This window comes from Protopterus annectens, chromosome 3.part0 (assembly GCF_019279795.1).
Source record: "Protopterus annectens isolate FY-2018-M chromosome 3.part0, PAN1.0, whole genome shotgun sequence".
Taxonomy (NCBI): Eukaryota; Metazoa; Chordata; order Ceratodontiformes; family Protopteridae; genus Protopterus; species Protopterus annectens.
Genome location: NC_056731.1, coordinates 119,266,758 through 119,281,442, shown reverse-complemented (window position 1 = coordinate 119,281,442; position 14,685 = coordinate 119,266,758). Strand labels below are relative to the sequence as shown.

General features: G+C 38.9%; 1 protein-coding gene across 1 annotated transcript in view; it reads right to left on the bottom strand.

The window, feature by feature from the left end:
- Positions 1 to 14,685, bottom strand: part of LOC122796777 (macrophage mannose receptor 1-like) — a 1,798,323-nt gene that overhangs the window by 136,001 nt on the left and 1,647,637 nt on the right. The window contains exon 30 of the mRNA XM_044065505.1: positions 5,394 to 5,570. Coding sequence (XP_043921440.1) covers positions 5,394 to 5,570 — 177 coding nt within the window. The remainder of the gene's footprint in view (positions 1 to 5,393; positions 5,571 to 14,685) is intronic.

Genomic DNA, 14,685 nt, shown 5'->3' with positions numbered 1-14,685 from the left:
TAACATGTTCTGTGTAGACTGCCTCAAGGCTCTATCCCTGCATTCTATTTCCTGCAAGCTGTTAAGGGGAGATCTATGCCTGGCATACAAGGCATTGTCAGACACCACCCAGATGGACCTTCTGCATATCCACAAAATAAATAGTACCAGAATTACTTCCTCTAAAGACATAGACCTTGTCTTTGATATAAATAGGACCTGTTGGTGAGATGGGTATTTATCCCAGAAACTATCCCTTCTCTAGAACAGGCTTCCAATCCATGTGAAGCAGAGTTCCTCCCTAACCCAATTCAAGTGCCACTTGGACAATTGGATAGGGAGCAGGAAATTCATCCCTGGTTTGGCATCTATGTCTCTAATGGACACAGCCAGCCTGTAAATGGTTCATCTCTGAATCCCCTGCTTGTAAATAGTTAATCTCCAAACCCCCTACTTACACTTATCTAGCATATCGGAACATGTAAGAGATTTGTGATGCATGGATAGGCTTAAAAACACCCTTGTGGTCATTAGCCTAGTACACATATGAATCTATGAGAAAGGTTACTTAATACCTTGGATGTCCCAGACGACTCAGGTATTATCCTGACAGAATAAAATCTTTCCGAACTTCTGATTGTTTTTTCATTTCTTTGAAAGATAAGAAGAAAGGATAACCTGTGTCAAAAAAGAGCATTTTCAAATTTTTTTTCATGTTATTATTATTTTTTTTTTTATTATTCCCACCATAATAAAACTGTTCCTGTCAGGGTTAAGGGTGATTCCAGTCCTTGGCTTCTTCTGTGGCATTTTAGAAAGGGTTGGATTCTAGAAGCAGAAATGTGGTCCTCTCTGTCTACTATTACAAAGCACTATAAACTAGATTCCTGCATCAAGTCTAGGATAGGCCTTGCTAGCACCATTCTCCAGGGGCTCTTGGACCCTCATCCTTCCTCATTCTAGCCTATCTAAGCTGTGATAATTTATTCAGTTTGAGAGAAAAGTTATCAATTTGTGTTTGAAAATCAGTAGAATCAGTGTGTTCTGCAAAATGCTATGCTTTCATTGTGGTGCACTGATTTTATGTTTTGTTTTTTTATTGCATATTGTAAAAGCAGTCAGAGATTAGTTATGTACTTCTGAATACTGAGTACATGGCAGATTAGCAAGATTAATACAAGAGAGACCATCAGAAGGTTTACACTACCTGCTGATATGTCAAACATGGGTAGGCTGGCAACAAGGTCCATTGACTAGGGTGTTGAGAGCTTGCAGGGTACACTTATTAATGACAGATTATGTGAGGGACAGGGCTTCTCTGACTTACTAGCTATGGAAGATGCTTCAGTCATTGTTTGACAGAATGAGAGAAGTAGAGCAAACATCAATGCCAGGGATTTAGAGACCAGTGATCCTATATGTTGCCAAGACAGGGATGCGGATTTAGGTTGCTATTACTCCTTACTGTAGTGAATGTTGCCACCTTGTTGGATAAGCAACATCAGGACTTGAGGCACACTGCTGATGGTGGAGATCCAGTACATTAACTTTCTAATGAATACCTTAGTAAACCTTTCACCTACACCAGTCTGTCTGATGAACTGCACATTTCTGTCTGCTGCATATACATATTGATAACTGTCATGAAATATGATGGGTGGAGATGTAGAGTTTTCATTGAACCTCAGTGACACCCATTATGCTTGGAGAAGTCTTGGAATATGTTTTTTTTTTTTGCCAGATATAAGAGGCATATAAAATGCCATTTTGTTTTTCATATCCTTTTAGATTGAACATGTACATGTATAGACACAAGCAGTCAAAATAAATATGGGCCATAAAGAAGGCATGCATGATGCTTATGTATACCCCCATATCAGGCTACATGATTGCTTACTATAGAGACATACAGATGTGAACATACATACTTTTCCACTATCTCTTCTGACAGTAACTTTATAAACAATATATCAATACATATATATCTATCTATATATATATATATATATATATTATTATATATATATACACACATATGTATGTGCGTGTGTGTGTGTGTGTATCTATATATATGGGTCTATAGCCATTTGTCGAACTCCTATTTATTGAAGCTATTCTTCATTGGATGACGATTTTAACTATGGCAAATCAGTGGTATCAGTTTGGGATTCCATAAGGTAATGCAGTTATAAAGCATCCAACAAAAATGGTCCATAGGCTTTGTTATTACACTGGAATACATAATAATTGATGTTATGTCTTGGACACAGCACTGTAATTTGCTACCCATTTCTCTGTATCATAAACTGCAAACAATCCCAGATTATAAAAGCCTGACATGCTAACACAATGCCAAGTCAAGTAGACTCTTTACAAACTGTCACGACATTGTCTGGGCAGTGCTTGATAGAGCTACCACACAACCTGTTAAGTCACATCTCCAAACCTCCATAAACGTCACATTTAAAATATCCTGTTAGGTTAATACTTGTACCTGCAAATACAAATTGTCTAATACTAATTAAAAGAGGTGGAAATCTGTTGTTGTAGACAGGTTGATTCATCATTTCCTAATCATTCCATTTATTTACATCTAAGAACTAAGACTGGCTGATGGTATTTAAAGATTGTTCTTTTTTTTTTTTTTTTTTTGTGACCATGTGGAGGCTGTGGTGGTGCAATGATTAGCATTGTCAGCTCACAGCAAGAGGTTCTCTCTCTCGATTTTCGGCTGGGTTGCCTTCTGTACAGAGTCTGCATGTCCTCTTTGTGGTCGCATGGGTTTCCTCTGGGTGCTCGGGTTCCCTCCAATTTTCCAAAGACATACAGTAGATAGATTGGACACTCAAAATTGGCCATAGGTGTGTGTGTGTGTGTGTGTGTGTGTGTGTGTGTGTGTGTGTGTGTGTGTGTGTGTGTGTGTGTGTGTGTGTGTGTGCGAGTGAGTGGTATGGATGAACTAATCCTGCAGAGCCAACCACCTGGTGATGTAAACCTTGGCTTGAGATGATTGTCACAGATTCCATGAGTAAAAAGGGGTTGTGGATGGTTGGATGGATGTCCTAAAAGAACAGACACCAAAGTGTGCATGACATTTGTAAACTATAACTCAAAGATTAAGTTTTGTATGTGATGGATTTGTTGGGAGGGCTGTGTCTTATGATGATAAGGTGTGTGTAGTAATTAGTTAAAGCCTGGTGGTTGCATACTTGTTCATAGGTAGGTGCTAGGCTATTGGCCCTATGGCCTATATAAGCCTTGCCAAAAAAGTACCCTGGCTTTTGCCACCCAAGAAAATGATTTTCCTGTGCCCCTATCAAGCAGAGCCACAGAAGTGATCCCCGGGGTGAATTTCCTATCTCCCATCCAATCATCAGGATTTTTCTTGAAGAGTGCTAATGAGGAGCTTTGTTTGATATAGATAGGTAGTTTGTTCCAGAGTATGGGAAGTCTTTGGGACATGAATCTATCCCTCCAGCATGTTCGGTTTATTGTTGTGACAAGGTTTATGTCCCTAGAGTGTGTGGCTTGGAGAGATTGGGATTTCTTTAAGTGGAGCATGTCCAGCAGCTCTGGGTTTGACATAGCTTTGTATGTTAGGCAGAGATCGCCTCTGAGTAGGTGACATGTGACGGAGTAAAGCTGGAGTTTTTTGAGACGGTCTGCGTAGGGCATCTGTTTGAGGCTGGTAATCCTCTTTGTGAGGAATTTCTATGGCCTTCCCAGTTGTTGTAGATGTCTTGTGAGGTACATACCAAAAGGGGCACTGTATTCTATAATGGGTCGAATGAGTGATGAGTAGAGGGGCACAATGACCTTTTTTTCCCTAGATGAGAAACCTTTTGTGATGTGTGCCACGTAGAAGGATTTCCTGACTACTGTGGCAATGGGATTATCAAAGGAGCGACTACTGTTCATCTGTGTCCCAAGGTTTCTTATCACACTTTCAGTGTTAAGTAGACTACCGCCTATGTGGTAGTTCATGGGTACAGAGTTTTTACCAAAAGGGATGACAATACACTTTTTGGCATTGAGCTTGAGGCCATGGCTTTGACACCAGGCATCTGTCTCAGTGAGGCCTTTTTGTAGGATGTCCACATTGTTAGGAGTTTCGATTATTGCTCCTAGTTTGCAGTCATCTGTGAACTTTGTTAGCCAAAGACCTTCTGTGTTCGCCTACGAAGTAGATACCAAACAGGAGAGGACCCAGGACTGAACCCTGTGGTACTCCACTTGTCACTGGTCTGAAGTTGGATTTGGAGTCTGCTACTTTCACAGTGTGGTTTCTGTCAGTGAGCCATTTGGCAACCCATCTTATGACATAGGGATTAATAGCTAGTTTAGTGAGTTTATCTATAATTCTAGAGTGGGGGATGGTGTTGAAAGTCTTGGCGAGATCTAGATAGGCTGTGTGAACCACCTTACCCTCATCTATGGCTTTGGTGACCACTTCAAAGAAGTCTATCAGGTTTAGGAGACATGATCTGCCTTTTACAAACCTGAAATGGGTGGGGTTGTAGTTCAGAAAGTAGAACTAGGAGATCATTCAGAAACTGGATAATATAAGAGGGGAATAAATAAACTGCCAAAAACGTGTGCATTTGAAATATTGGGTGAAGTGACATTCAGGAACATTAAAATGATAGGGCTGTGTATTCCTGGGGCCTAGTTACACAAAAAGTTGGTCAGGGCAATGAGATACATATGAATGTCTCATTATATGTTCCTTATCAGTGAAACAGTTAGGGAACCAAGTTTCTAACACATTATTCAAAGTATGGGGGCTATGGGAACTATATCTGAATATTGCATTTTTTATCTGTACATATGCACTCTGACATTTAGTAAAATAATGTTTGTTTTTCCCATACATGAAATAAAACTTCTGTGTTAACTTTTGCTGAGTGGTCAGCACGTTATTTTTTTTGTTTGTTTTTTTGTTAGTATGTATAATGTGTCAATATGCCTACTTGAGACAGGAAAGCTTGCATTAAAGGAACATCATATTTTCTAATATACAGAATGCACTTCCTAGTTAGAAACACTGGACAAATTCAGTACACAAATATAATCAATATTTATTTTTGAAAATCAAACTAAGGTCAATATCCTAAGCCACACAATGTACCAGTAATGTTTCATAACACTACTTTGGATTTGGTCATCAAAACTATTTCCATATTGTTCCTATGGATTTAACTGGTGCTGAGAAAAGGAAAACTTCATCTGTGTGCAGATAAAGTGAAATGTATATGCAGGAGTTCATAAGATAAATGTATTAAATTCAGACAAAGACAAATAATGATATATCTGCTACAGATATTCATCCAGGCAGTCATTATAGGAAAGCAGAGAGAAACTTCTAGAAAATGACACTTTTTTGGTTATTGTGGTGTTTTATATAGGGTACTTACTCTTAGGCATCTTGCAGATGTATCTTCTATTAGTATTACAAGTGTTATAACTCCAGGTTCCACTAAGTGAAAGGATTTCTGCACATTTTGAAATACTGGGAACATCGTCATGAAAAGATTTTTCATTTGCCCAGTTAGCAAAGTCCACAGGTGAATTGTCGATCCACAGCCAACGACCTTATACAAAAGCAAAAGTATTAAGCACAAAATAAATACATGTTGCTTTATGCTATGCTATGCTTAAAATACAGCTAAGCAAAATTTCCCCTGTTCTATAGCGTATGATGGGCAACAGAATAAAGTGTTAGCACATTGTTTCTGACATTTTTAACATACAGCAAAAAATACTGTCTTGATCTTTGAACAATATCTGCATGATCTCTTCTATTTTCTCCCAAAGTTTGCATTATTTTTTCTAATTTCTTCTTAAAAATATGCCCATTGATTGACTACACTACTACCTATATACAAACATCACTGGAAGGCTAATAATATGTCTCTTCTTTCTCTACACAGGCAGTACCCTATTATTGCCACCATGTCATATGAAGCCATCTCATTTCTTTGTTCCAATGTTCTCCTGAGTGACTCAGAGGTGGTATAACTCATTATTTCTTTTAAAGAATTATTTGTCCATTTACAGTTCACCTATTAAAGATATTTTTTCTTATGCCAATGGAAATCTTTCCTTCCCCCTTATAATGCAAGGGATTCTGTAGTCTTCCTTGCCTAACACTGTTTTCCAATTTAACATCCATTGAATCTCTTTTTGAGTTTTGAGCATCCAAATTAGAGCTTCTGTGTATGTAAAGGGTCTCAAACTCTCAGTGCATGACCAGATGAAGTGCTTGAGTAAGCACTTTATGACCTATGAGGAGATTCTGCCACTGTATGGCAGTTCAGCCTGCATTTGAGCAGTTAGTATAACATCCAAATTATCAGTGAAATTGTTATGTTGAAGTACCTTTCCAACCTTAAATGTTGTTCCACATCTCACAGATGTTCACACATTTCACCATTCATTCATTTTCTAATTATCTGTTTTATCCTGATTAGCATAAAGTAGGTAATCAGAAGAATGAATGAATTAATTTATTATCAAGAAATAACCATCTAGAGTGCCTTAATGTGACTGATCAAACCTCACAAACGTTGGGCTGCTATAACCCAGCTCTGTGGTGCAAATGGACAGAGCCCTGACTGCAACCACCAGAACCTGAGTTTGATTAGCATCGCACGTGCTGAAAGAGCCAGGCTGGGGTATGGAAAAGTCAAAGCTTTATCCCATCTCTTAAGCCCAGTGGAGTGAGATTTGGTGTCTCACCAGCATTTGGTTCAACCTCTCCAGAGATAGAAAGAGGTTAGTCCTGACAGATGGGCCATGGTTGTGGGAGCAGCATGGGGATGGTTATTCATAACAGGATCCCTGTGGCCCTACAGAGCACATTATGGAGTGTGAATGTTCCTGTTTAGTAAGGGTTGGTAGCTCTCTAGTGACCCATGTGCTTATGTCACTATCAGGGAGAGGAGTTAGGGACTTAGAACACATATCACCTTATAGCTGCCTTGCAGATCACCATACCATGGAATATTCTTATCCAGTCAGGGAACATATGGGCTCCAGTGGCACCAATAGCTCTCACCCTGGAAGGAAATGAAGAACCACTAGGTTCTTGATGCAATGGAGAAAAAAATGAACAATCACAGCAGTGGCTTAACGGTTGGAAGGTACAGAGGTAGAAAAAGAATGCAAACATTGGCCTTTATTACTAAATGAAGCTTGATAGAAAACAAAAAAAGACAACAAAAGATTCTTTACAGTTAACCCACACAACTCTGATACTCAACCCACCATCATCATGTCAGTGTAGCAAGGGACCTAATATCCACAGTTTGATAGCTTATTTTTCCTGACTGCTGCCAAACTGCAGCACTGAAATGTGTGTGTGTATATACATTAGTTGCATTACTAAGCAATGCATAAAAAATCCTTTTTTTGTCTGCAATAGTTACTCTGTTGTTATAAATTGCAAAGCAGAATGTCACAAACCCAACAGACTCTCCCCATGTTACAACTAAACTTTTAGAAGTATAGTTTGGTTATATCAGTTTTAGCCAGAGAACAGCTGCACAGTACATTCCAGTTCATATACTGCAAAACAAAATTTCATAGCTCTACACCAGATGTAAAAGTACTACAATGTCAAAAGCTGCTTAATGGATTTTTTTTAATACTGTATGTTACTTTTTTTGCCACAAAATGAAAAAAAAAATGGAAGAACTCCATTTGGAAAACCATGCCCTTACCCAGTCAGAGAAGTACACTTCAGGCATTTCTCGGAGGGGGATGACATTGCTGAGATGGATTTCACCTCACCTGACCCCTCCACCTTGGAGAAGTTAGAGCAGGCATACATCAGTGAAACTTTGCTGCAGCTGGTAGCTGAAAAAAACACTACAATGTGAAAGAGTTTTTAGGGTGCTGGGAGAAATCTTCTTTGTGAATGTGGCCCCAAAGTGCCCATGTAATTATGAGAAATTACTGTTGTCTTTTGTCTTGTTTTTTAGTTTTCTCATTAAGATCAGATAAATTAAGGTGGGCCCCTCCACCAAATGCATTGTTGCTATTAACTATGGCATAATGGTCAGAGGAACTTCGGGGTTCCATTCTAAGGGGATTGGGGGTTTAGGGGCTCTAAATGATTTAAATAGTTGGAAATTGGCCCTCAATGTAATAAGTGTTAGCTGTGAACAACGAGACTGTTTGCATGTTTAGAACCAAGACTGTGAATTCAGTTGAATAGGTGGCAGGGGGGAATGCCAATTGCTGTTGGTGGGTGCTGCTGTTGGCTCCACAGCATTCTGTGACCTGGACTTGTTGCACTTCTTCCCTACTATCTGCAGATAGCAGTGAGCCAAGGGTGGGCTGGTTATTACTTAGACTGATATTTTTGCATTTTCATACATTAGGATATGTTTAAACAGTAAACTTTGTTTTGTTTTGCAATCTGTTAGCTGTTTTCCTTCTTATTTGTAATAGTTGCTTTCCCACTTTCTGATCTACAGTGTAAGAATTTACATCAGATGTTCATGCCTAACTGTATTAATATTAGGGATCTGAATAGCATGACAAAACAATGCTGTTTCTTCCAACATTTAGAAAAATTGAAGTTCCATATAGCCCTCATACAAGAAACAAATCTCAACAAGGCTAAGTTTGTGCATGTTACACAGAAATGGAATGGTTGGAAACTAGCAGTGAGCTTTGCCTGACCAGTGAGCAGGGTATTCATCCTAGGAAGACACACACACTGGGTTGGAATTTGATTGATTTGCAATGTGACACAGAGGGCAGATGTGCATTTGCAAGAGTGTACATCTTTCCCCAGGCTCACTGTCACTTGTGAATTTTTATCAGCCTAACAAGAATAACATTAAACCATTTCAGGACTTCCATGCTGTTTGTATGGAGCTGTATGTGTGGGGGACGGGAGTTCTGTAATCCAGTTAAGACTGTGGAGGGGGAGGCTTTTAATGTGGTAATTGATGCATCCAAGGATAGACTTCAAATGGGTGGTACCAGAGTAAACAAGCATAGGTAGATACACAAAGGTTGGATGAAGGAACGTGGCCTAGTAGATGTGTGGAGTATGCTCCATCCAGAGACTCAGGAGTATATGTTCTTTGCACCCCAGTCAGGGGAGGGTTGTAGATTCAACCTTTTTCTGTTTAACTAACAGCTGGTGGAGGGAGTAAGTTCAGTTGCTGTTGTGCTAGAAGCTCTATCAGATAAGAATTATGTATTATGGACAAGTGCGAATTGTGGATCCCACAACACACCAAGAGGAAAATGTGTTTAAAGACTAAAGAACTCTGGATTCTCTCAAAACCTGGGTAATAAACTATATTTCCACTTATTTAAGTGGGGACAGACAGATATGGGCTCACTGGGGAGAATTCAAGACTATGTTTGCTCGAAGAGGTCTTCAAGGGACTTGGAAGGGCACCCAGGCCTCCTGTGCTAGACTTAATTTGGTGATCAGCAAACTACATTTCGTCCCCAGAGCATATTCCCAGTCACACTGCCAAGGTAGTATGTCAGGAGTGAAATCAGTGCACTTAAATCTGAGATAAAACATAAGCGGTATGCAATACAACTTCAATGCTGGGAAAATCTGTGTACACATTTTTGGGTGGAACACATTAAATCTCCTAAGTTCCTAGTGCAAAGGTTGAGTGAGCCAAGGCAAATGCAAGGTCTAATGGTTATGAGGGATGCACAATGTGAACTACATTACTCCACACAAAAAATCAAAAGGATTATGGTGAATTTCCTTGTGGAACTATATCAACCATCAGATGTTTATCATCACAGCTGGTGGGATGCATATGCAAACTCATGGCTGTGTTTGTCTTGAGAGTGACAGGAGGCATTGGATAGACCTATAACCATGGAAGAACTCAGAAGGGCAACCAAAGCATCAAAAGAGGGAAGGGTCTGGGGCTAGATGGACTTCCATCGTAACTTTACCAGGAGCTTTCTTCCTCATTAGCACCATTGCTCTTGAAGCTGTATATGGTCAGTCTATCCAAGGGTATCCAGACAACTTGACCAGACTGGCTAATGTGATCACATTCTTAAAGAAACTAGAGAAACAGGTATAATTATAGACCTATTTCTTTGCTGCTGGGGAGGGACTAAGATTCTGGTGAAGACCCTTGCCAACTGGATGTGGAAATGTATTCCTGAACTGATCTCCACCTCACAGCAGTTTTTTTTCCAGGGAGTCGAAGGATCCCTGCATTAGTGCATTGTTTCTACTCCATCTGCCAACTTTGTCATTACTGCCAAATCCCCATGAAAGCAGTCTTTATAGACTTCAGTAAGGGATTTGACTCACTATATTGGGACTTTCTCTGGTGGGAGCTAGAGTTCTTTGGGTTATCTAATTATTTTATTACGTCATTCCAGTTACTCTACAGCTACATTTGGAGCAGTTAATAACCAATAACTCAGCCTCTACTTACTCTGTGTTGCATAGGGGAAAAAGGCAGGGATTCCTCCTTTCCCCCTTTATAGCTTCTTTTGGCTGTGGAATTATACAGCTTATATTTAAAAATAAACTGTTCACATTGGGCCTTACAACTTTGAATAATGCAGAATATTTTGGACATACAGTATGCAAATGATTGTGTACTCTTATGTCACTAATCCTCAGATCTGTCTTAAAGAAACCCAAGCCTGTCTCTGGTGTTTGAAGCTCTGTCAGGGTTGAAAGTTAATGCAAGGAAAATAATCTGTTTTGCAATGAATACAGAAGCAGCATTAATGTATTAAGAGGAAATCATAGACTTAGGTCAGAAGTGGAGCACTACCACCAACCACCACCAACTACCTCTGGATTAAGCTATCTTACTCCCATTCTTATGATTGGCAAACAATACACCTCTCATTATTTGCTAAACTTTCAGCCATTATGCATATTTCTGCTGCCTAAATTTATTTTCATACCTTGTTGTATCTTGCAAATATCTTGACATCAGATTATACAGAAACTTCAGAGTCTCCTACTGAACATTGTGCGGGGCAGAAAATATCCAGGGATAGCCTGTAGGAAGATAATGACCTCCTCTAGATTAGGTGGGTTGAGCCTGTCTGAATTGGCTAGGTAGGCCACAGCTACAGGCTTGTCACATTATGTGATAGCCAGGTCATTACCCCACCCTATTTGGGAGGAACCAGAATTGTACCTTATGAAGTACCATTTTAATCACGCTTCACCTACAGAATGGAGAAGGATCAGGGATCCAAGAGGTTGAGAAGAACACTTGCAATATTTTCTGATACTCCCAAGATTACACCCAGGAGCACTGTTCTCATGGGATAAAAAATATCGGTGAACCCTGCAGTCAAGACAGGCAGGCAAATATTGTTTGGGAAGACTGGGTAAAGTATGACATTATTTACTGGTGTGATCTCCTAAGTAGAAAGTAAGGGGAAGTGCTATGCTTTTTGAAGATCAAACCCAGAGTATTTATTTACTGACATTTGATTACTGGGAAAGTCCGACTGGGTAGGAGCCCATTTTCATCAAATGCCCAAGGAGAAAAGCTCCAAAGTATTACAAAACATTTTAAGAATAATAATTTTACAGTCTTTAAAAATAATGCAATAAACAACTGCAGTTTAAATAATTACTCCAAATTAGATATAATATGAAAACCCTGGTTAAGAATAGATGCAAGTTGTATGACAATTATTTAATAGTTAGAGAAATGTTAGACAGTTTGTATAGAAATTAACGGCAAATTAGTTTAATACAAACAGGAATTGCAATATGAAGTGAGAGAAAATCAAGCTCATTTTATATTCAGAGAGAAAGTCAGGGGAAAGCAACTTAAAGAAGTAAGGAAGTGAATGAAGAGGGGAGAGTAAGGAGATAGATATGAATAAGTATTTGTGAACATTTAGGGATATAGTTTATCCTGGTGTCAAGCAAGAACAGAGCCAGCTTTTGGCTAGGAAGGCTTTAAGAAAGGTTTTGAAGGATGGAAGGGATGGTATTGACCTGCTGAACAGAGATAATAAGTTCCAGGCCTTAGAACATGGTATGAGTACAGACAATGCCCAGCAAATTTGATAGGTTTGTGGACAGACAGGAGTTTTTGGTCATTGGATCATAATGACTAATTAGGAACATAGTTGTGTAGAATATTATGTAGTGCTGGACAGCAGATGGATTCTGGATAATGTTATAAGTAGCAAGAAGCTGTGTGCATGTTAGTTGATGGGGTAGTTATAACCAATTTAGGCTGTTTAGTGCTATACAGTGGTATGTTCTGAAAAGGGCATTTGCTGCAAATTTAGCAAGTTTGTTTTAGCATTATTGAAGTTCTGATTTTTGTGATGCCTAAAGGTTAGCAAGGATGGGAGCACCTTAAGCAAGTGTGCCAAGGAGATAAGTAGTGGCAAGTGTAGCTTTAGTTGCGTCATTGAGAAGGTTTTTGGTTCTCTAAAGCATTCCTACTTTTTTGATGAGTTTTTCTTATGCAGTTTTGTATAAGCAGGTCAAATGTAAGATTATCATCCACTGTCATCCCTAATAATTTGCTATGAGAAGTGATTTCAATGGTTGCATTATTAAGAGAAAAGACTTTAAATTTTGTTTTTTCATGGAAGAGAGATTTGGGAAAAGTAGCAAAAAAAAAAGGGTCAAGCATGAGATGTGAGCTACAAAGCCATGTTTCAGTTGCTGTTAAAGCTTTGTGACTAATTTTTTGGAAACGGGCCACTTTGTCAGATGTGCAAAAGAGTGTGGAGTCATCTACATACTGTCTTATGGAGGTCTATTGTGTTGATGTATGGAATGTGTTGGTGAGAAAGTTAAAGAGGCGGGGACCAAGGATAGAGCCTCATTGCAGAGCGATGGTGACTTGGAGGAATGAAGAAAAGGTGGAGTGCCATTTGACTGACTGATACCTAATGGACAGATAGCTTTTGAGCCATAGAAGGGCAGGCTGAGAGAGACCTAATGAGGACATTTGAAGTAGAAGTTTGCTGTGACAAACTGTATCAAAGGCTTTAGACAAGTCAGTAAATAAGGCCATTACCTCTAGCTTTATTGATGGTATCTGTATAGGTTAGAAGTGCAGTGCTAGTACTATGGGAAGAACAAAAGCCATGTTGTATGGAGGATAGGAGATAGTTTTACAGTTGTTTTTGAATATATTTTTCAAATATTTTGGAGAGGGGAGATAAGATTGCTATAGGTCTAAAGGTAGTAATGTCTGTTGAATTTCCTCCTTTGTGCAGAGGGAAAATGTATGACTTTTTTCCAGAGAAAAGGAATGTGAGATTCCTGGACTGACTTATTTATAAGGACTGAGGCAGGGTAGGCAATGTCATTGGCTGCTATTTTGAGGTATTCACTTGAAAGGTCATCAGCTGAAGTAGAGCGTGGTTTGAGTTTAAGTAGTTTTATTTAGAATGTGGGCAAAAAGGTGAAAGTGGATGTGGTGATATGTGGCTGTTGGGCAGGGTTAGGATTAAATGCTGAGGCCGTGGTTAGAGATGATACTATTTATAAAATAAGAGTTGAACTGTATTGGGGTTTTGAGTTATGAGTTATTGAGAGCGGAGTTGGGGATGAATTTATAGCCAAGATGCAAGATGTATTTAATGGCTGTCCAGAATTTTTAGTGTTGTGTTTACTTTTATTCTGAAAATGATTATAGTAAATCTTTTTATCTTCATTAATTTGCTTTTTAGTATGATTGCAAAGCATTCTGAAGTTTTCATGATGCTGTGGTGCTTCATATTTTTGTAATAATTTTCATGCTTTTTCTCTATTCTGCATTAGCACTCTACTCTTTTTGGATTGCCAGATTGCTTTATTTGTTTTAGTCTCTTCCTTGTAGGAAGTGCAAGGCTATTTAGGACATTCAGGAAAATTGTATTGAATTCATTTGCAGCATCGTCTAAGTGGAGGATTGTTAGGAAGTTCTGGTTAATAGATGATAGGATACTAATGAACATTGGAAAGGTTGCATGTTGTTTTATGCCGTTTAAGCTGATGTGTGAGGTGTCTGGTTGTATAGCTTGCGATGGATCACAGAGCCAGTCAGACATTGTGGCTGTGGTGGTCTTTTACCTAGGGTCTGATACTAGCATCCAGTCTAATAGGGAATTCGATGTCTTGCTATAATGTGTGTCACTGTTAACTAGTTGTCTGAAACCAATTAAGTTCATGTAGATGTAGTGGAGTTAGAGTTTTATGTCCAAACAACTGATATTCACATCACCTAGTAGTATTACTTCTTGCAGAATTGTTATGGATATGCAATGTAGGATATTTTCCAGTTCCAGTATTGCTACTAGAAGGGAAGTAACGAATAGTAATATGTTTGTTTATAAATTTAATTTCAGGAGAGTTATAAGAAGCTCTGCTGAACTGAATTTTGATATTGGTGTATTGTAAGGGGAAATGTGGTAGCTGTTGAGAATATTAAAGCAATACCACCACCTTTCCTCTTTATACGGTCATTATGGATGATATCATAGATAGTAGATGTAATTTCCACCTACAGGTCAAATTATAGCAGAGAGTAATCAGTTTATAGCCAATACAGAACAATTAGCAGAGACCTGTTAGCCAAGAAGACTAAGTGAATGACATATACAATGTAATCTATTGGTCAAGAGAATGGACAGTGGTCAGCTTAGTAAGTGGTCCTTAAAATGCAAGGACAACTCTGTTGAGGGGTAGTGTTAAAAATGAATTTCCAGCACAGG